At 42.0% G+C, this 23,740-nt stretch overlaps 2 protein-coding genes across 3 annotated transcripts; both read left to right on the top strand.

Annotated features, from left to right (window-relative positions):
• The first annotated feature begins 2,810 nt into the window (after positions 1-2,810).
• LOC135518186 (MOB kinase activator 1B) lies at positions 2,811-8,723 on the top strand. The gene is made up of 6 exons (XM_064943149.1): positions 2,811-3,104; positions 4,403-4,569; positions 5,320-5,413; positions 5,499-5,632; positions 5,765-5,928; positions 6,326-8,723. Exons 1-6 carry the CDS (start codon positions 3,091-3,093, stop codon positions 6,401-6,403), a joined length of 651 nt encoding a protein of 216 aa, XP_064799221.1. The 5' UTR covers positions 2,811-3,090; the 3' UTR covers positions 6,404-8,723.
• Positions 8,724-9,412: 689 nt separating this feature from the next.
• Positions 9,413-17,597, top strand: dck (deoxycytidine kinase). 2 transcript variants are annotated; one of them, XM_064943151.1, is made up of 7 exons: positions 9,413-9,656; positions 10,040-10,155; positions 13,964-14,157; positions 14,883-15,030; positions 15,247-15,362; positions 16,639-16,738; positions 17,236-17,597. In XM_064943151.1, exons 1-7 carry the CDS (start codon positions 9,566-9,568, stop codon positions 17,332-17,334), a joined length of 864 nt encoding a protein of 287 aa, XP_064799223.1. In that variant the 5' UTR covers positions 9,413-9,565; the 3' UTR covers positions 17,335-17,597. The 2 variants fall into 2 exon arrangements, with proteins under 2 accessions (XP_064799223.1, XP_064799222.1); XM_064943150.1 differs by having other exon boundaries at positions 9,417-9,656; positions 17,259-17,597.
• The last annotated feature ends 6,143 nt before the right edge of the window (positions 17,598-23,740 follow it).

A 23,740-nucleotide genomic window follows, 5' to 3' on the forward strand; every position in this document is an offset into this window, starting at 1 on the left:
CTGGTCTGCACATGCTCTGAGGATGCGGCTTGGGATGCCGTCTGGGCCGGCAGCCTTGCAAGGGTTACCTGAGGGTTACTCAGGTCAGCCATGGAAAATGAGAGCACACTGTTCTTGTGAACGGCGGAGGCCTTTGCTGGCGGTTCTATATTGTTTTCCTCAAAGCAGGCAAAGAAGGTGTTTAGCTTGACCGGGAGAGAGGCTTCGGTGTCCGCGAAGTGACTGATTTTCAATGTATCATCTGTGATTGTATGGGTTCCCTGCCACATAAACTGAACAAAAATATAAACGCAACAAGTAAGTGTTGGTCCCATTTTTCATGTGCTGAAATAAAAGTTCCCAGAAACATTCCATCTGCACAAAAAGCTTATTTCTCTAAAATGTTTACATCCCTGTTAGTGAGCATTTCTCTTTTGCCAAGATAATTCATCCACCGGACAGGTGTGGTATATCAAGAAGCTGATTAAGCAGCATGATCTTTACACAGGTGCACCTTGTGCTGAGGACAATATAAGGCAACACTAAAATGTGCAGTTTTGTCACACAACACAATACCACAGATGTCTCAAGTTTAGAGGGAGCATGCAATTGGCATGCTGATTGCAGGCATGTCTACCAGAGCTGTTGCAGCAGAATTTAATGTTAATTTCTCTACCATAAGCCGCCTCCGATTTATTTTTAGAGAATTTGGCAGTACATCCAAATGGCCTCACAACCAATGACCACGTGTAACCACACCAGCCCAGTACCTCCACATCCGGCTTCTTCACCTATGGGATTGTCTGAGGAGGGGAATGGGGCTGCTGAGGAGTATTTCTGTCTGTAATAAACATGTTTTGTGGGGGAAGAACTAATTCTGATTGGCTGGGCCTGGCTCCCCAATGGGTGGATCTGGCTCCCAAGTGGGTGGGCCTATGTGAAATCCATAGATTAGGGCCTAATGCATTGATTTCAAATGACTGATGTCTTTATATGAACTGAAATTGTTGCATGTTGCTTTTATATTTTTATTTAGTGTGCGTCTCGTGTCTGAGCCGTTGAATTGTGACTCCACCTTGTACTGTCGTTTTGCCTGTGATTGCCTTACGGAGGTCATAGCTGGTCAGTTTGTACATGTCCATGTCCATGTTCCCAGTCGCCTTGCCATGGTTAAATGCGGTGGTTGCGAATGCTGCGATCTATCCACGTTTTTTGGGTTTGGATAAGTTCTTACCATCACAATTGGAACAACATCCTCTATGTACTTCCCGATGAACCCAGTCACTGAGTCAGTGTAAACGTCAACACTTTTCTCAGAGGCGGCACGGAACATTTCAGAGTCCATGTGATCAAAACAATCTTGAAGCATATATTCTGATTGGTCAGACTAACATTGAACAGTCCTTACCACAAGAGCTTCCTTCTTAATTTTCTGCCTATAGGTGGGGAGGAGCAGAATTGAAGTGTGATCTGACTTGCCAAAGGGAGGGCGGGGGAGGGCATTGTAGCCGTTCCGGAAGGGAGAGTAGCAATGATCCAGAGTTATTGATGTGCATGTAGCACAGGAAATGTGTTGATAGAATTTTGGTAGAGTTTTCCTCCGATTTCCTTTATTAAAGTCCCCAGCTACAATAAATGTTGCCTCAGAATATGTGGTTTCCAGTTTGCACATAGTCCAGGCTTTGGGGAGATATACACGGCAGTGATGATGACTGAAGAAAATTCTCTCTGGAGTTAATGCGGTCGGGCATTTGATGGTGAGGAATTCCAGAACAAAAGGACCTGAGTTCATGTATGTTATCACACCATGTTTTGTTAATCATGAAACAAACCCTTCTCCCTTTCTTTTGACATTTTTGTCATTTAGCAGAGACACTCTTATCCCGAGTGCCTTGTTCAAGGGAACATCAACAGATTTTCATCTCGTCAGCTTGGGGACTCAAACCAGCAAGCTTTCAGTTACTGGCCTAATGCTCTTAATTAACCACTAGGCTACCTACAGCCACTAGCTTAACTCCCGGGGAGTTCTTTCTTCCTGTGCGATGGACGGAACACCCTGCTGGCTGAATGGACAGGGACAATATATCCGGCTTCTCTTAACAATATGAGGGAGTCCTGGATTTCTTGGTTTCAGAACAGCTGCGAAGAGCAGATTGGTTGATCCGAGTGGTGTGTGCATGCAACATTCAAAAGGTCCTCATGTCGATGACAGAAAAAAGTATAGAACAAGATAAAAATTGTACCACCTCCCGAGTGGCGCAGCGGTCTAAGGCAATGCATCTCAGTGCTTGAGGTGTCACTACAGACCTGGGTTTGCGACCAGCACAATCGGTGCACAATTGACTAAGCGTCGTCTGGGTTAGCGGAGGGTTTGGCCAGCCGGGATATCCTTGTCCCATCGCGCTAGTGACTCCTTGTGGCGGGTTGGGCGCATGCATGATGACTTCAGTCGTGTTTCCTCCGATACATTGGTGCTGCTGGCTTCCGGGTTAAGTGAGCGCTGTATCTAGTAGCAGTGTGGCTTGGCAGGGTTGTGTTTCGGAAGATGCATTGCTCTCGACCTTTGCTTCTCCTGAGTCCGTACAGGAGTTGCAGTGATGGGATTAGACTGTAACTACCAATTGAGGGTAAAAAGTAAAAAAAATGAAATACTGCAAAGTATATGGCAAGAAACAGAGCAACTGTGTCTGTTGGCGCCATCATGTCCAGAGAAAAACGATTCCACACCGCTCTCTGCTGGTGACAGTAAAGTACTATGAAACGTGAATGGGATTCTATCGCGAGAATTAATTTCCAAGTAGGGATCGTTGATGTTTGCTGTAATCAAATGTGCTGTGCAGTTTAGCAGATCTCATAGTAATGCTCGTCAGTCATCCAGATAAGCAAACGTTTTGGGCTGTCGACTTTATAGCTTGGCTAGGTAGCTAGATGTTGCAGAGCTCGCTGATACAAAGCTACATTTTAGTCGTAGGACGAAGTTTTAGTTCAGGGTCCGCTTAAACAGTCCGTAATTTGGACCAGTTTGACAAGCCTGACACTGCACTGGAAGCATTTGTTTTGACTTCACTCTCTACACCGCGGTCTTACTTTAACGTTATAAAGAAGAGAAACATGAGCTTTCTATTGTGAGTATTCGTCTCCCACGTATTATTTTGTTCAATGTGCCTGCCTTTTCAAGCTAACGTGTTAACATTAACATAGCCAGCCGTGAAAATGTTATAGGCTAACACATATAGCTAGGCTAACTACAACATGGAAATGCTAGCTAGCTGAGTGTATGTGGGTACAGTAACGTTAGTTAGTTGGCTAGCTAGGTAGTTAACTATCTACTTAGCTAGGTCTGTAGCCGAACGCTGAATTGTACTGTTAAATGCCACGATATCTAACTAGTTCAGCTAGCTAGCGTTATAACAAATAGCTAGCTATTATTATATATTGCTATAAAGTTAACTAAATTTGCTATGACTGTCTAAATAATTAGCAAATGTGTGGCATCATCACGGTAACCAGCGAACTAACGTTACATACAGTACATGCAAGGAAATGGGCCTTGGTTGTTAGCTAGCTACGTAGCTTATCTAGTTTGCTATGACTGAAAAGATACATTTTGCAATCTGTGCTTTTTCTTTGACATCACATTGTCAAACACTGGAGTAAGTTCAATTCTTAACCAAATTGTTAACGTTACTAGCTGACTATCAAAGAGTACTTTGGCCGTTGCAATTTTTTCAGAGGGTGTGTGAGGTCAGCATTTGTTGAACAACATATTATATGCTCTTATATTGTGTAACAATTTCTTTATTTTAAAGAAATTAGTAGCCCACTGTATCACTCCCTACTTCACTTCCCTTATCTCCCTGCCTGACACACACAAGTAACGTTAGCTAACAAAATAGCTACACGGACTATCTGAGTTGACCCTTGTATTTTATTCTTATTTTGCAGTCTCTATGAACACTCACAGGGCTGCACACTGACACACCAACACACATACAAACACCAACTCAACCATTTGCTCATACATACATAATATGCACATACATTTATACTGACTTTACACACATGCACACCCACTCACATACAAACATCATATCCTGATGCCTAGTCACCTTATCCCTATATATATATATATATCTACTTCTATCTATTCAGTATCCCTAGACATTGTAAATATGGTGTTTGAACTGACCCTATATATAGAATGCTTGCTTACTATAGCTTGTTATTATTTTTTTATATATTGTGTTATATATTTTTGTTCTACCATACGTTAGTTTTAGTATTACATTGTTATTGACTACTGTATTGTTGGGGTTGGAGCTAGCAAGAAAGGCATTTCACTGTGCTTGTGTGCATGTGACATTTATAATTTGAAACCCACTTAATCCAGTTCTTTGTCTTTCCATTCTAATTTCTCCCACAGTGGCAATCGGTCGTCCAAGACCTTCAAGCCCAAGAAGAACATCCCGGAGGGATCTCATCAGTATGAGCTGCTGAAACATGCCGAGGCGACACTGGGCAGTGGGAACTTGCGCATGGCTGTCATGCTACCCGATGGGGAAGACTTAAACGAGTGGGTGGCAGTTAACAGTAAGGAACACATCCACTTCTCTATCCCCTTAACACCACTAACATAGTGTCAAATCTTGATCCCCTTCTAAGTTTCTACTCATTTTCAATGGCAGTCTGCAAGGCTGAGGAGTTAATTTCCAGTGAAGAATTGGGCCTAGTATCTGGGAAGAATTTTAACAAACTCCAGACCAGAAACTACATTGAATGTTAAACAGAGATGATTGTCCACCCCTGTTGGTGCTTTCTTTGCTGTCTCTGGTTTTCCACCAAGACGGATGATTCAGCCAGCGGATGTCTCACTTCCTCTGGCACACACTGATGACCTAACCCAGTCATTCAGCGGACAAGCTGTCTGAGTTTCTGCTGTGAGATTAGCAAAAGGATGTCCAATTTGCTATTTCTCATGTCTCAGTATAGTAGGTGATGATGGTTTGACAGGTGGAACTTTGCTCTTCTACTGACTTCAATGTGCATCGTAGGTTATGTGTGTTTGAGAGGGATGCATGGGTGTCTCAAGCTAATCAGGGGCACTGAGCAAGATTTAATTTCTAGTAGTCTGCTTATCGGGAGAGGTGACTCTGGAGGGCTGAATGATTATGTGAGACGGCTATTGTGTCCCCTATGTCTGCCAATACACTAGATCTGAGATCCCACGCTAACTTTATTTTCTTCTATATGGATGTTGTCTGGAGGATATAAATGCTCAGGAGCCCAGCTCACATGCTCCTCATAATGCCACATGTCCTTGTTATTTCTTTACGTCCACAGCTGTAGATTTCTTCAACCAGATCAACATGCTTTATGGCACCATAACAGACTTCTGCACTGAAGAGAGCTGTCCTGTCATGTCTGCTGGGCCTAAGTAAGTGTGGGTGTGTGGACTTGCTTGCCTTTCTGCCTATGTCATAATAATACATTGCCATTCATGTAACTTTGTTTGTGTGTAGATATGAGTATCATTGGGCAGATGGAACCAACATCAAGAAACCGATCAAATGCTCAGCTCCCAAGTACATTGATTACCTAATGACCTGGGTGCAGGACCAGCTCGATGATGAGACACTCTTTCCATCTAAGATAGGTATGAGTTCATGTCCATCATGTTTTGCCATAACCATGTCTTTATTGCATTTCCAGTGAAGCAACACCATCATTTATCTTTAGTTGTTTTATACCCTGATAAATCTATCTACTTTGTACCTTTGCACTCAAGGTGTCCCGTTCAGACGGAACTTTATGTCTGTGGCCAAGACCATCCTGAAACGCCTGTTCAGGGTCTACGCCCACATCTACCACCAACACTTTGACTCTGTGATGCAGCTGCAGGAGGAGGCCCACCTCAACACCTCCTTCAAACACTTCATCTTCTTTGTTCAGGTACTGGACCGGAGCCCACTATCAATGTCGTCTGGTTCCCAAGGCTATTATTTCAGCAGTAGGCCTACCCCTTATTGGTAATGGTGTAGTTCTGGCAAGGCTACATTTAAAAGTTAAAGATGGAAATACCTGGTTCCCAGTCTTTTGATATCTGCTTCAGCTAGCTCATTTGATGTTGACTCAAACAGTGGCAGCCAGGCTATCCTCAGTGTATGCGACCAAGAACTAGAGGTAATGACCCTTTTTACGGCAGGACTGAGACATAAAGATGGAACACTTGATTGGGTTTATGTAGCGCTTTTCCAGATGTTCAAAGTGCTTTAAAATCTATAGTGTATCCATCGCCAATCTGTAGCAATCGCCTGCTTTAATCCAGGTCTTCCTCTGTCTCTTTCAGGAGTTTAACTTGATTGACAGGAAAGAGCTGGTGCCACTCCAGGAGCTGATTGATAAACTGACCACCAAGGACAGATAAACCCAGACTGACTTATCCTTTTAACTCTATGGTAGTCTACTATTATTTTTGCACAGATGTCCCTTCTACCCTGCCCTGCACTGGCTATGTGTATACAGCATATGCTAACTTTGGGGAAATGTTCTCAAGAAAGCCAGGTAAGTAAGGAAGAGTCTTACACTGTCATAGACAAAGGGGTTAGACTACGAGGGAGTACTATACTACTGTCTGAGCTGGTATGTGCTCATTATGGTTGCATTAATTTGGACCAATCCCCAAAACTGAAATCACTGGTATTTATTAGCTTCCTCTATTTGGTGTATATTTATCAGATGCTTCTACAAAACCTACCACTATAGTTGGCACCTTCATACATAGAGGCTATGTAAGAAATAAAGGACGACATAATTATTGTACAAATATTTTAGCATATTGGTCACATTGGTGATAACTGCAACAAAACTCCTTACATTAGGTTGAAGAAATGACCCCATTGCCTAGTCTTGGTATAATAAGATGACCGGATTAAATGGCTTGTGGGCTAACCAAAACCCCAATAGAGTTCACATAACTCGCCAAACAAGAGTTGATATATAACCCATCAAACATCCATTGATAAACTGTAAACAGAGTTGGTATAATCCATCAAACAGTGTTGATATTTCGAAGTGCCTGATTTATGGTTCATGCTTAGCCTCGTACTACCATCCTCATCTTGTAGGCGTACATAAATGTCAGTGAAGGCAAACATATTTATGTAGGCTTGCGAGTTCAGGATGGTAGTACGAGGCTAGTTCACACTCGCTCTCCCACAGAACAACAAAAGAAGTGCACAACATTCTCGTGGCTACAAAGGGAACATTTGCCCTCACTGGCTTTCTGAGATTCCCATTGTAGTGTTACTTTATGTATCTATAAAAGAGAATCTTTAATATGAATGGAGAAATTTAAATCTGAGGTTTGGGTCCATGTTTTAATTTGCCTCGACATATGGTCATTTTTTTTAGTCTGTTTTCAAGTCCGGTCTAGATACGACTACGGTAGTTTAAACTGTTACAATACCAGTAATGGCAAAAGCTGTATTTGATGGGCCACATACAATATACAAGTAAAATATTGTCTTTGAGGCCAAGAGCACCGTAGTTATAGCCTTGTCGCAAATCTGTTTGTGCTCTTGCCTTCTCCATTACTGTCATTGTCAAGTCAAACAGGTTCGGCATGACAATCAGTGACCGAGAGTTGGCATGATAACACAAACAGACTGGTACTCAGGCTACCATAGTTAGTAAACAAAGATGGGGTGTTCCCTTGCCCTTTGTCTTATCAGCCATGAAGCACTTTGAAATGTTTCCTGACCTCTTTGCCTGAATGTTTTTCCTTTACGGCAAATATGCTGTCTCTTCTCTTTTAGAAACTACTGAACTACGTCATTTAGGCTCTGTTGCATTATCTTCCCATATAATGTTACTAAAGTGATGAGCCACGTAGTAAACAATAACAGCACATTCAGTGCTATCAGCGAATGCTTCTTTCAATAGTGTGATTTCCTATGCCTTTTGTAAGTTCTGTTGAGTAATGTATTGCTGTGCTGCAAAGGGATGGAATCCAAAATGAAAATGTTTACTATGCAATGGTCATGCCACTCTTCAAAGTATAAACAATTTACTATTTTCCATTCATACAGATGGGAGCAAATGCTTTTCTTTCTGTGTGTGTTATTCAGAGGTAGTGGTGTTTTAAAGTGATAGATATTGGTACTGAGACACGTTGCTGTTATAGTACTTAACTATAGACCTACTACTATAGTATGCAGTAAGACATGAGTACAATGGAATATATTTAAATGCCATGTTATACTATCTTTTCAGGAAGATTTGATATGGAGATGCAACTAACTTCTGCTATGAAATCCATACTGTAAATACAACAATGACAGGATTTTGCTTTGATATCATATTTTGGTAGCTGGAAAGTCTATATTAAAGAATGTTATTAGGTCTCTTTTTAGAGGTTGTTTCTTTTCCCCCTTTTACACCATGTCATATTTCCTTCTTACTTATATCATTGTGTTATTTTGACATAGCTTTAGAAAATTAACATGATTGTGTTGATCAGAAGGTGGTAAAGTAACAAAGCCATCTGCCATGCTTCTCTGAGAACAAGAAAATGCTTGTTCATCACATGCAAAATGTGGTCCCCTGTCTATATTCCCCTTGCTGTAAGAGTATATTCTGATGACTGAGTTGTAAATATGAATTGGCTAAGGGTGATGAAAGTTACTGAACTGTACAATACTGAATGCTGTTTATGATGGAAATAAAGGTGTTCTTTGACCAGATTATCTCTGTCTACATTTTGTGGGAAATAAAGTAGCCTAAACCGATTGTCTTGAGAATAATGTAGACCTATAGTATCATGTAGTTTATGGCTCGTGTTGATCAAATCATATTGATCAACCTGCTCCAGCAGGTTGATCTCACTGATCATCCCTAAAGCCTACACCTCATTTGGCCACCTTTCGTTCCAGTTCTCTGCTGCCTGTGACTGGAACGAATTACAAAAATGAGCAGCTAATCGATCGCTGCAGCTGTACATAGTCTATCGGTAAATAGCCCACCCAATTGACCTACCTCATCTCCAAACTGCTCTTTTGTACACCAATATCGCTACCTGTACTTGACCATCTGATAATTTATTACTCCAGTGTAAATCTGCAAAATTGTAATTATTCGCCAACCTCATGCCTTTTGCACACAATGTATATAGACTCTTTTTTTTCTACTGTGTAATCGACTTGTTAATTGTTTACTCCATGTGTAACTCTGTCTGTTCACACTGCTATGCGTTATCTTGGCCAGGTCGCAGTTGTAAATGAGAAGTCGTTCTCAACTAGCCTACCTGGTTAAATAAAATAAATAAAATATCCGTTGAATAGGGTCGTTATAACCAGTGGTGCAACAAACAGTAAAATAGCAGGTGGGGCGATCTCCCTCCGACCACAGACTTGAGGAAACTCCCATGATAGGCTGCTTCCAGTGTGACTAAACTGTTGCCGCCAGTTTCAGCCACAACGCGCCATCTGAACCAATTGCATCTGAATTGAAGGTACTACAGTCCAGACAGATGAAACGAAACCTTCGAGTTCAAGACAAATAGACCACATCTAAAAAATCTAATAAAAATATGTCCCCCACTCCGCCGAAGAGAGCAGGTCCTAGTCTCTTAAACGACACTATGGACAAGACTAAACGAATTTCAATAGAAGGCAACATTGGTAAGTAACGTTTGTTTAAACTGGTCACCAACTTGGATGTAGGATTGCTAAAAGTAATACAATTGCTATACTATCCCTAGCTAGCTCGTAACTAAAACGTTTAACTATAGAGCGTGCCTTGTTGCTAGCGTTGATAAAATAATGTAACGTTAGCGAGCTGATTCGCAGGATAAGTAAAGGTTAAAATAAAATGACTATGACAATGTGTTTAATGTCACGCACCAAGGCTTCCGTGTTATTCTAGTGAGAGATGTAGTCACAATACTGTAGTTTATTTTTAACTGAAATGTCCTTAAAGAATGTAAATATATATTGATATGGTTGAACTTGAAATTGTATAGCAGTCGGAGAAATGGAAACTGACTTCAGTATCATTTCCGCAGCGGCGGGCAAATCGACATTCGTGCGCCTTCTGGAAGAGCAGAGCAAAGACTGGGAAGTAGTGCCCGAACCCATCGCCAGGTGGTGCAATGTACAAACACAACACAGCGAGTTTGAGGTACAGTATGCTTATCTGACCGAACTTTCACCCATCCCTCAAATGAGTTTGACCTGTGATTAATGAACACACACAGAGACGGTATACATACTAACCCATGCAAAGAGTTAAACCTCTGATGGTAAGATTGGCCACTACTTGCATGTCTCATGCATACATGTCTGGATCAGGGCTGAATATTTCTGACCTATAGATAAGTGGAAGAGAGTGTTATTTATCCGCTCTCTCCCTAGTGGTTTAAAGTTCTATCCAGTTACTAACACAAGGAATTAGCCACTTTAAACAATGCTACTTAATATAATGTTTACATACCCTACATTATTTATCTCATATGTATACATATATACTGTACTCTATATCATCTACTGCATCTTTATGTAATACATGTATCACTAGCCACTTTAACTATGCCACTTTGTTTACATACTCATCTCATATGTATATACTGTACTCGATACCATCTACTGCATCTTGCCTATGCCGCTCTGTACCATCACTCATTCATATATCTTTATGTACATATTCTTTATCCCTTTACACTTATGTGTATAAGGTAGTAGTTTTGGAATTGTTAGTTAGATTACTCGTTGGTTATTACTGCATTGTCGGAACTAGAAGCACAAGCATTTCGCTACACTCGCATTAACATCTGCTAACCATGTGTATGTGACAAATAAAATTTGATTTGATTTTGAATTCATTAGAAATTAGATTAGGGATGTGTCCCAAATGGCACCCCATTCCCTATGTAGTGCTCTACTTTTGACCAGGGCCCATAGTGCTGTAGTCGTGTAAGTAGTGTACTATTTAGGGAATAGGGTGCCATTTTGAACGTAACCTAGATAACATTAATCCCTGGAGGAATGAACTGATGAAACCAGTCAGAGAGGAACCCTGAATGTTGTCATAATGGGACAGCTGCTAGTAAGGATCTAGTCAGGGTGTATGGCAGGGGTAAGCAAACCTCTTCCCAGAGTGCCACAGGTAATGCAGGGTATTGTTCTAACAAGGCACCACACCTGACCAACTGGGCTCATTGATCAGTTTAATGATTCAACAGTTCAACAGTAAATGTAATAGTTCTGGTCTTCCTTTGTCAGTTAAATAAAAAAATGAAGTGCCTGCGTCACTCCAGAACCAGGGTTGCCTACCCCTGGTGTACGGATATTTAAAATGTAAATGTTGTGTCGATACATATTTTTCTGTGTGTGTGATAGCTCTGTGGCATGATAGACAGCTCAGTGTCATGCCTGCTCTTAGTATGACAGTGTGCATTGAGAGTGAGTGTGTGTGTTTGGGTTGGGGGTATTGAGATGTTAATACCTTCATACCGTTCCTGTATCATACCGGAGTATACAGTATTACCGGCAGTGCATATAAGGGGCGCTATTTCTTTCCAAATGTATTTATTTACCGTGGGCAGATTCTCTGCTGTAACCTAGAAGTGTGATCTTGCAAGCTAGCCACATATCTAGCAAGTTAGCAAACCAAGTGCATAGCTGGATTCCTGAGCTGGAGATAATTTATTTGGCACATCGTAGATAGTTAAAGTGGCAATATATAACTTTTTGGGTGACCTGACCAAATTCGCATAGAAATATGAGTTATAGACCTATTATTCTACTTGAAAGCAAGTCTCAGAAGTGGTAGATCTGTTCTATGTGCGCTATTTCTATACTCCACATTCTTAAGTTTTGTTGTTGTATATTTTACTCTCTGGTTTGTACACCAGCTTTAAACAGCTGAAACAACAATATTATTGGTTATTGAAAGTATATTTCACAGCGGTTTGGATGGTACAATGATTCCTCTACACTATACTATCTTATTTTGTCACAAAAACTGAAATTAGGCTAACTATTTGAGTTTTAGCAACAAGGAATTGGCTGTGCAACTTTAACTTATAGTTAGTTCTAAGCGTTGGCATAGCACGCAACCCCACAGCCAATTATTATTATTATTACTTTTTTTATGGTATTCTAAATCAAATCAAATTTATTTATATAGCCCTTCGTACATCAGCTGATATCTCAAAGTGCTGTACAGAAACCCAGCCTAAAACCCCAAACAGCAAGCAATGCAGGTGTAGAAGCACGTAAATAGAGTAAATCCCCCTGTATACGATACATACTGTCCTAGTCAAGTGTGTGTGTACAATATGTGCTGTGTTTAGAATAATACAGCAGCTGCCATCTGTCCCACTCTGCACTGGACAGTGTCTGTTCGAATAGACACCCAGGGGAAAGATGGCCCCCACCCTGAACAGCTGAGTATGGCGACGGGGCAGGGCACCACTACTGATCACCACTACACCCTGGCTGCCCCACCCAACATACATCACCCCACCACAATCTTCAGTTCAATCATGTCAAATATGTCTGTCCTACTATTTCAGTTCCTCACTCTACATAGTCAGCTGGGTTTGTCCACTGTAATATCAAGAGGTATTCTGACATTATTGTTACACCACATGGTGAATAAGTACTATACCCATCCCCAACACTCTCCCACCACCATTAGAATCAGACACGCTACCTTTGGATGTTTTCATTGAGAAATGCCAGTGGTGTAAAGTACCTAAGTAAAAAATACTTTAAAGTACTTCTGAAGTAGTTTTTTGGGGGTATCTGTACTTTACTATTTATATTTTTGACAACTTTTACTTTACAACATTTCTAATTAAAATGATGTACTTTTTACTACATACATTTTCCCTGACACCCAAAAGTACTCGATGCATTTTGAATGCTTAGCAGGACAGAAAAATGGTCAAATTCATGCACTTATCAAGATAACATCCCTGGTCATCCCTACTGCCTCTGATCTGGCTGACTCGCTAAACACACATGCTTTGTTTGTAAATTATGTTGGAGTGTGCCACTGCCTATCTGTAAATAAATTTAAAAAACTAGAAAATGGTGCCATCTGGCTTGCTTAATATAATATAATTTAAATTATTTATACTTTTACTTAATGTTTTAAAGTATAATATTTTAGCAATTACATAGAATTTAGATACTTAAGTATGTTTAAAACCAAATACTTTTAGACTTTTTCTCAAGTAGTATTTTACTGGGTGACTTTCTCTTTTACTTGAGTCATTTTCTATTAAGGTATCTTTACTTTTACTGAAGTATGACAATTGGGTACTTTATCCACCACTGGAAATTGCTACTTAATTTCTACACTGACCACACCCATGCCGAAATTGAAGAGAGGTTTTGAAAGATGAGTTATGTGTGCAGTGACCAAACTGGAAAGCCATTCCGTATCCTGTGGTCAGATTGGACCACCTAACCAACCACACACACACATACACAGTGGAGGCTGCTGAGAGGAGGACGGCTCATAATAATTGCTGGAACGGTACAAATGGAATGGATTCAACACATGGAAACCATTTGTTTAATGTATTTGATACCCTTCCACTTATTCCGCTTCAGCCATTACCACAAGCCCGTCCTCCCGAATAAAGGTGCCACCAACCTCCTGTGATAAAACACACACACACACACACACACACACACACACACACACACACACACACACACACACACACACACACACACACACACAGAGCCTTGCACCACTCTCTGTTCACTCAGTAGTGGTTAGCCTACAGCGCAATGCTACAGAATATACACACACACAATACAATATATCTGTGATAACTCTTTGATTATAACTGTATTGCTGTGGTATTTCTGTGGTTGGTATTCTTTGATGTGCAAGGGTATACAGTACATTTAATGGCACTGTATCTCTCTTAGCCACAGTATTAAACCCACCTTCTCCTCTTTGTCCCCAGGAGCTGACCATGTCCCAGAAGAATGGTAGTAACGTGCTGCAGATGATGTATGAGAAGCCAGAGAGATGGGCCTTCACCTTCCAGACCTACGCTTGCATGAGCAGGGTCCGCGCCCAGATGAAATCCACCAATGGGAAGCTCAGAGAGGCAGAGAACCCTGTGCAGTTCTTCGAGCGCTCCGTCTACAGTGACAGGTATGGATGAACAGGACATCTCACCCGGAGAGTCAACCTTGTTAACGTTACATGTCGTCTTAGATTGGATGCCAAGGATAGGGTCTAAGATATGATACCAAGGATAGGGTTTAGAGTTCTATTTCCAAGGAAATAGTTCTCTAACATTGCTTCTAAGCACACCACTCTCATCTGTCCTTTGTTGTTGTTGTTGTCTGTTTCCAGGAACATCTTTGTTGTTGTGTCTGTGTCCAGGAACATCTTTGTTGTTGTTGTCATTGTCCAGGAACCTCTTTGTTGTTGGTGTGTCTGTGTCCAGGTGCATGTTTGTTGTGTCTGTGTCCAGGAACAGCTTTGTTGTTGTTGTGTCCAGGAACAGCTTTGTTGTTGTTGTGTCTGTGTCCAGGAACAGCTTTGTTGTTGTTCTGTCTGTGTCCAGGAACAGCTTTGTTGTTGTTGTGTCTGTGTCCAGGACCAGCTTTGTTGTTGTTGTGTCTGTGTCCAGGACCAGCTTTGTTGTTGTTGTGTCTGTGTCCAGAAACAGATTTGTTGTTGTTGTGTCGGTTTCATTTCAGTCATTTAGCAGATGCTTGTATCAAGAGAAACTTACAGTAGTGAGTGTATACATTTTCTTACCTTTTTCATACTGGTCCCCCGTGGGAATCAAACCCACAACCCTGACATTGCAAGCGCCATGCTCTACGGGAAATCAGGTATATTTTTGTTGTTGTTGGGTCTGTTTCCAGGTACATCTTTGCGGCAAACCTGTATGAGAGTGAGTGTCTGAACGAGACAGAATGGTCCATCTACCAGGACTGGCACGGTTGGCTCCATAAACAGTTTGGAAAACACATCGAGCTGGATGGCATCATCTACCTCCGAGCCGCACCAGAGGTCAGCAACTAATTTGACCTCACTACATGTTCATCAGGAACTTACCGTACAAAACATTTAAATGACATTGTAGTCGATTATATAGTGTAGCCTATTGTTTTTTAATGTACTGGAATACACCTCATGCTAAAAAGAAGATTAAATTAAATTTAAATGAAGGTACACTTATACCTGTGTGGTAACAATGTAATTACACTGGTCCTTGTGTGTGTGTAGAGATGCATGGAGAGGCTGCATCGGAGAGGCAGAGAGGAGGAGCAGGGCATTCCTCTGGAGTACCTGGAGAAACTTCACTTCAAACACGAGAGCTGGCTGCAGCACAAAACCATGTGGTGAGAGGGAGGAAGGGAGGGACTGTTGGTGGTATTGTGAGGGAGGAAGGGAGTGTTGGTATTGTGAGGGAGGAAGGGAGTGTTAGTATTGTGAGGGAGGAAGGGAGTGTTGATATTGTGAGGGAGGAAGGGAGTGGGTTGAGGCAGGGACATGTGTCTGCGCATGTATGTGTAGGAGCATTAAATAAAAAGCTTAAACCTTTACATTTTATAGATGGATGTAACCTCGTATCCAGGCTATTGCGCACATCACATGTAAGACTGGGATATCAACCACTCAAAGTTGGCCTTAGTGGAAGTGACCATAACATTCTATGGGAGTGATCTAGTGAGTAAAGTATATGTCATCATTTAATTTGAGGGAATCACACGACCGAGTCGTGGCTCTGTGCTTGTGGTGTGCTAGTGTACGGGGGAGGGTTAGGGGGAAGGTGCTGTGGGACATGATTGGCTGGTAGGTAAAACCAAATCATCTCTATTTGCTAGCGAAGGCCAAGTTTGATGTGTTGGTCCACCAGGCTTCATGCATTTGGGTGGAAGTGTGGGAACAAGATTAAGGTGGACGACACAGGAAACAGGCTTGTTTCTGAGGTCTATTGTGAGCTGTGAATTTCCTTACAAAGATGGATGTCTTCCCTTACAAAGCCATTTCTGCTTAAACCCTCAGTTGCTTTTTACAACAGAAGCCTCCCCACTGCTTGTGTTGTGAGAGTTTGAACAAAAGCATTGGTTTTGGCCCAGCCATAGCCGCTGGGCTGGCTTGGGGATATGAGGGACAATGAAGGACATTAGAGTGGGTGGGATTTAGCGCAAAAACACACCTTTCCCCAAGCCAGCCCAGCGGCTATGGCTGGACAAAACCCACATGTTTTCGTTTAAACAAAAAAATGTATCTCTCACAACACAAGCAGTGGGGCGGCTTCTGTGTGGAAAAGAAACTGCAGATCAGGGCTCTGATCCGCAGTTGTTTTTCACAACAGAAGCTGCCCCAATGCTTTTGTTGTGAGAGTGAAGAAATAAAGTAGGGCTGGGCCAAACCCCTGTTTTTCCATCAAACTCTATTTTTTCTCTCTCAACACAAGCAGCTTCTGTTGTGAAAAGCAACTGCAGATCCAGGCTTTAAAGGAAATAACCTTTAAATAACAAGGAAACAACCATTATGAAGCCTGACCTGAGTAAAACATATGTAGTTTATTGCATAAGCGGTGTGTGTGTGTGTGTCTTGCGTTGTTGTCACTAACCGTATGTCCCATTCCCTCTTGGCCCTGACCCACAGCATGGAGTATAAGTATTTGAATAACGTGCCCATTCTGACGCTAGATGTTAACGAAGATTTCAAAGTTGACCAGGTCAAGGGTGCGGACATGGTGGAAAAGGTAAGAATAAAGCCCATTTGTTTTTCATGGAAATTGGTACTTATTTTTAATGCAGCAGTGTCTTCAGAAGTATCTAGATGTGACTATATTTAGCTGGTATTTTTGTTAAGAAAGCTGTTTGGAGGGCAGTAGTGGAAAACATCCTGTTATCACTGACTACAGTCAAATTATTAGTAGAGGGATGTTGATAAAGATACGCACCCAGACACACACACACTCAACGTTTAATTTATGGGAATGAGGCCTGAAGAGCTGCAAATGTAGCCATTGAATGTTGAGGGTAAACACAGATGCTACAACTGATATCAAAAAAGCCATTAGTAAAACACACACACACACACAGAGGTAAATTGTTCCTGCACTTCCCGTCCAGTGGTAGTACTGTCATCCTCTCGCACGTCTCAGCTTTGCTCCATATTGTGTCCACATCAAATGTTTAGACTGACCTGACACACCAATTACATTGACGCTAATCCATATTCATTGTGTGCTAACAGCTTGTTATGTGCTTTTCATCCAGGTCAAAGAGTTTCTCAGTACCTTGTAAACATCAGCTGATGACCATCACATCCTGTACTGAAGGGGAGCAGATGTGAGGAGACATGCTTTTTTGTAATGAATGATTTTGATTATTTGTATATATTATTTTTAAAGAATTTTAAATGTATCGCACTGCATGGGTACGATAATGATTTTGTATAGCTTGGTTTCATTTTCATGGCATGTGGTGTTGTTATTTAAGCAATATGAACGAGATGGGGAGAAAACATTGATATGTATTTCATCATTCGTAATCATTTGGACAGTTTAATGAAAACCTAAAATAAAATAGGCCTGCCAGTATGAGGGAACCTACGGACATGTGTGTGATTCTTGTGGAAACAAAAAAAGTCCCTGAAAACCCTACCTGAAGTGCTGTGCATAGCATATGCCCAGAAGATGGAGCTATACTCAACTAATACATGGAGGGTCAGTGTAAGCTCAGCAAACAGCCTATAATCTACAAAATAAAATAGGTTGTCACAGGTGAAAAGGTGCACTTGTAAGGTGCACATGTGCATGAAATATACAGGTAACTGCCAAAAGAAAAGCAACACCAACAGAAAGCGTCTTAACGGGGTGTTGGACCACTAGCCGCCAGAGCTGCTTCAATGAGCCTTGATTCTACAAGTGTCTGGAACTGTATTGGAGGGATGTGACACAATTCTGCAACAAGAAATTCCATAATTTGGTGTTTTGTTGATGGTGGTGGAAAACGCTATCTCAGAGTCTCCCATAAATGTTCAATTGGGTTGAGATATGGTGACTGAGATGTGCACACACACATAAACCTTTAAACATCCTATGCTACTTTGAGACCCTCTTTCAACATCACAGATCTTTTCTAAAATCAAATTTTATTTGTCACATGCTTTGTAAACAACAGTAAAAAGCTTATTGATTTACTTCACAACAATGCAGAGAGGAAATGTTTAAATGTACCAAGCGGTGATGCAGCCCGTCAAGGTGCTCTCAATGGTGCAACTGTATAACCTTTTGAGGATCTAAGGGCGATGTGGATGGGGTGTACTCGGCCTCAGTTTCCTATATTCCACAATCAGCTCCTTTGTCAGGCTGACGTTGAGGGAGAGGTTGTTGTCCTGGCACCACACTGCCAGAACACTAACTTACACCCTATAGGCTGTCTCATCGTCTTCGGTGAACAGGTCTAGTACTGTTGTGGTCAGCAAAGGTAATGATGATATTAATGTCGTGCCGGGACAGGCAATCGAGGGTGAACAGGGAGTACAGGAGGGAACTAAGCACTCACTCCTGAGGGGCCCCCGTGTTGAGGATCAGCATGGCAGATGTGTTCTTGCCCTCACCACCTGCGGGCGGCCTGTCAGGAAGTCCAGGTGTTCAATCCCAAGGTCCTGAGCTTAGTGATGAGCTTGGAGGACACTATGGTGTTGAACTCTACAAATGTGAGTGCTACGGGGCAATAGTCATTTAGACAGGTTTTTGGCATTCTTGGGCACAGGGACTATGGTAGTATGCTTGAAACATGTAGGTGTTACAGACTGGGTCAGGGAAAGGTTTAAAATGTCAGTGAAGACACTTGTCAGCTCGTAAGCGCATCCTCTGAGTACACATCCTGGCCTGGCCTCACAGCCTTGTGAAGGTTAACCTGTTTAAAGTCCTTGCTGGTTGGCTTGGAAACATGCAAGACGAACTGGCACAGAGACAGGAAACACAGGGATAAATACACTGGAGAAAATAAGCGACACCTGGAGGGGGTGGAGACAATCATGAGGACAGGTGAAACTGATCACGGTGTGACATTTAACTAGTGAGTAGTGCTTTCTCTGGATGTGCATGTTCTTGTTTGCTTATGGCCCTATACAGCTCATTGAATGTGGTCTTAATGCCAGCATCGGTTTGTGTTGGTAAATAGACAGCTACGAAAAATATAAATGAATACTCTCTTGGTCAATCGTATGGTCTGCAGCTTATGTGGTAGAACTCAGGTGAGCAAAAACTCCAGCATAACTAACAAAATTACACTTAACAAAAATTAACGCTTAAGCCAGTATAAACAAATGTATAGAATTTATTATACAAGAGACAAATTTCACACATTCTACAGCAAAGTCATGTCTTAAGTGTAAAACTGACTTTCTGGGAACACTATGAAGTCCAAAAATTATGGGCGGAGCTAGACAGTTGGCTGTCAGAAGTATTACAATGTAAATGTACTTTTAATTTGTCTGTGTGCATATTTTAAGACATGCATATGGGAGTGTAGTGAGATACTCAATAGAGTACCACAGTATGAGTCATAATACCCATAAAACCTAGCGGTCAAACAGGAAAATGGTTCCAATCATTTTACACAATTTTTTTTTCTCTTAAGTTTTTTTTTAGAAACACTTAAAATACAGTCTGTGATCTGTGTAGGCTTACCCTGGTGTGACATTTTTATAAATCTCTAGGACAAGGTGGCTTTTATCAATATATTTGCCTGTATTTACCCCCCCAAAATGAAATGCTAATTAGCTGCTAATGTGACTATCATAAAAAAACTACAAATGCCATGATGATTTGGACGAGTCTGCCGAATCGAGGCAAAGGTAAGAATCTCTAGATTATAACAATCTCATTTTAGCTAAATGTAGTAATGAATAAATAAGCTATGTTTCTTTAAATGAACAATTCTGTGAACTGTCTTGTGCAAATTTTAAATTGACACAATACCTGTTAGCAAAGATGTCAGCTAGAGATTATGTGCAGGAGTTTGCAGGTATTTGTAGTCTTGCGTGATGTCTACTTTGATACTAATTAGCATTTTTGAAACAGAGTAAATAGAGCCGAATATATTGATATGTCACCTTGTCTGAGAGAGATTTATATGTTTTTCAAAAAGTCATGCCAGGGTAAGCCTACACGAAACACAGCCCATATTTTTGGTGTTTTCTGAAACCTCTTATGGGGAAATTGAATGTTGGAAAAACGATTGGAACCATTTCCCTGTTTGACCTCTAGGTTTCATTGGTATCTTGACACCTCCACTGTGGGGCTCTTTGGGCTGAATGATTATGTTTGGATCACTCATCTTGAAATAACTTATACTAATAATGTGAAAATCAATCAATCTGCCATCATTAACGTATCGTTACAAAATCTAATGATTTATTATTGAAATATTGAAATAGCATGGGCGACCGAGAAAATGAATTTGTACAATTTAAGGCCAAGTGGCAAACAATAATGCAGGCACTAGGGATAGGGGTGTGAGCATGCGGGTCTGGGCAGATGAGATTTAGTCATTGTTTGTGGTCTTCTGTAAGTTGTTGTTTGTATGTATAAGATTGTATATATAATAACAATTTTAAAAAGTGCTGTATTACTAAGTTAAGTTTTATTCAATTTAATAAATCACATTTAGGAATCGTTATCTAAAAAATGTGTTGTAGGGCCTATGTATTGGACATTTATTAAATATGTTATAATAAGCTATTATTAGGCTATCAATAGGCCTTGGAATGTTGTCCTTTAATTCCTTTGTTTAGAAAGTAAACAGATAGGCTTACACATCAGTTTCACCTTGAGATTTTTATACATGTTTTACCCCGTGCTGCTGACAAATGGATTATTGGAAGGATGTGTGATAACTAGAAATCCAGCAGAGCCCGTATGTCTAAGTACATAATGTGACTATATTTATCTGGTATTTTTGTGTTGTTTGGAGGGCAGTAGTGGAAAACATCCTGTTATCACTGACTACAGTTGAGTTATTGGTAGAGGGATGAGATGGGCTTACCAAGAAAAACTTCCAAAAGGACTCATTCGAGGCAGAAAGAAGTTGAAGCACTCAACAAAAAAGGCAGAGATTGATTTATTTTAGCTCACTTTAATCCATTGTACAGAATGAGAACAGGTGATTAAAGTTTTGTTGTCATGCGGGAAGTCTTCCTAATTAGTAGATAAAGACACGCGCACACACACACACACACACACACACAAACGTTTCACTTATGTAAATGAAGCCTGCTAATGTATTGTAGCTGTTTCATGTTGAGGATAAACACCAATGCTATGCCTGATATCAGAAAGAAGCCATTAGTAAGACACTGATGGAAATTTGTCCTGCACTTCCTGTCCAGTTGCAGTGCTGTCATCCTCTCACATGTCCACATCAAATACTTGCACTGACCTGGCACACCAATTACACTGACGCTAATATCCATGTTCATTATGTGCAGCTTGTTCTGTATCGTGGGGCTTTTCTGCTCGTGGTCTAGCCCACTGCCTAGGCAGCCAATAGCCTGACAAAATAATTATGCATGCATCCAGCCAATGGGAGTACAGATCCCCCTCTATATATGGGAGCGTGTATCTACAATCAGCCTCCCACTTTCTACAGCGTGACTGAAGATTTGTCTGAGGAATTGCATGACAAGATAAGTCTCAAGACGATCCTGCCAAATTGATCCAGTCAAGGCGTCATATATCATGAGCAAGAAGCCACCACCAAAAGCTATTTTAAAAGGATACTTCAGGATTTTGGCAATGAGGCCCTTTATCTACTTCCCCAGAGTCAGATGAACTCTTGGACTCACATGTGATTTGTTTGCTTGGGCCCACAGCTGCGCCCTGCTGTCCTCCAAGGTGCAGCGGAAACACTTGGCATTTTTCAGTGTGCATGTCCCCTCAAGCATTTTATACTCACTCTCAGGTTCTGAGGGCTCTTCCAGAGATGATGACGTTCCTTCCTCTCTCTTGGTTACGGCTCAGAAGGCTTGCCACCACCGGTATCCTTACCTCACTCCGCGTCTAGTGCTGTAGCTGGCCCTCTCATGCACACAGATGCAGGGGTAGAGCGGGTTTGTCCCTCACTCACCACGACCCCCTCAGGAGTGCGGTCAATGGTGATTACCCTTCCAGGTCTAGTAAAACAGTGTCTTTGTTACCACATATGGCTATTCTACGGCCCCTGCACTACAGGTTCCACTTCCAATCATGCCAAGTATGGGCATTGGGCCCACACACACTGTGTTCTCGACAGGCTCAAACGCTTGGGTTACGGATGTAATCATCACTCCGACGCCTTCAGTTCACACAAAAGGTAACACGGTATCCTTTCTCTTTCAAGGGGGTCCCCATGGGCTGTGTCAAAGTCCAATGGGCCGCGACCGACAGGGCCATAGAGGACTACAGACTTTTTCTACTGAACGCTCCTCGACTTTGCGCTCTCCTGCTATCAGATAATTATTGGGAGTGGCGTTAAATCTGTCCTCTGCCCACCTGGTTAGATCGGATGCTGAGGCGAGGTTACGCCATTCAATTTTGTTGCCCCCTCCACCTTTTGTTGTAGAAACAGTGATGATGTAACCAGAGAAGGTTACAGTTCTGAACAAGGAAATTGCAGAGCTTCTGGTGAAGGAGGTGGTAACAGTAGTTCCCCAAGAGCAGAGAAACAACGGGCACTACTCACCCTATTTTCTCATGCCAAAGAAGGCAGGGTGGTGTGAGGCCAATTCTGGATCTGTGGGCTTTAAACAAGTCTGACTTTTCTGCATGATCACGACAAAGCGCGTTCTGGAGCATATCCAGCAGGGCGACTTCTGCACGAGCATCGACTGGAGGGACATGTACTTCCATGTGCCGTTGCTTCGGCATCACAGGACATTTCTGATCTTTGCTTTCCAAGGAGTGGCATACGAGTACACAAGATACGTCCTAGCACCTCACGTCTTTTCCAAATGCGTGGAGGCGGCAATAGAACCGCTGCATTGCCAGGAAGTCAGGGTTCTGGCATACTTGGACCTTCTGCTGGTTCTCACCCCATCAGTAGAGCTGGCGATCGTACACATGACCCGACTGGTGACTCATCTCACGCGTCTGGGTGTCCTGGGAATGGAGCGGAACATGACAATAACTGAGCTACGGCACATCGCACCCATGAGCTACGGCACATGAGCTACGGCACATCGCACCCATGCATCGAGGACACCATGTGTTGGTTTGCTCAGACAACCAGACCACAGTGACTTATGTGAACCGCCAAGGTGGGGTGAGATCTCCTGCTCTTCACACCTTCGTGGAGGAACTGTGGCCGTGGACTCACCAAGTGTCTTCTTTCATTGATGGTACGCCACATTCCGGGCCACCACAATGTGGGGGTGGACCTCATGTCAAGAGGAGGCCCTTGACCCTCGAGACGACGAGTAGCGCCTACAACCCGACATTGTCCACCAGCTATTGGAACTTTCGGGAGAGCCGAGGTATCTTTTTGCTACAAAGGAGAATGCACATTGCGGCCTCTGGTATCTCTCTTTGGGCACAGGACGGACCGCCACTGGGATTGGATGCGTTCACACACTACCCGTGGCCAAGAGTTCTCCTACATGTGTTATATATTTGATAAGGCCATTAGTTATTATTGCCTAGTTATCCTCAACATTGTGGTCTGAAAATCTTGGCTCATGAACCACATCCGACCTGCAAATATGTCAAGGCTCA

This window comes from Oncorhynchus masou, chromosome 28 (genome assembly GCF_036934945.1).
Source record: "Oncorhynchus masou masou isolate Uvic2021 chromosome 28, UVic_Omas_1.1, whole genome shotgun sequence".
Classification (NCBI taxonomy): domain Eukaryota; kingdom Metazoa; phylum Chordata; class Actinopteri; order Salmoniformes; family Salmonidae; genus Oncorhynchus; species Oncorhynchus masou.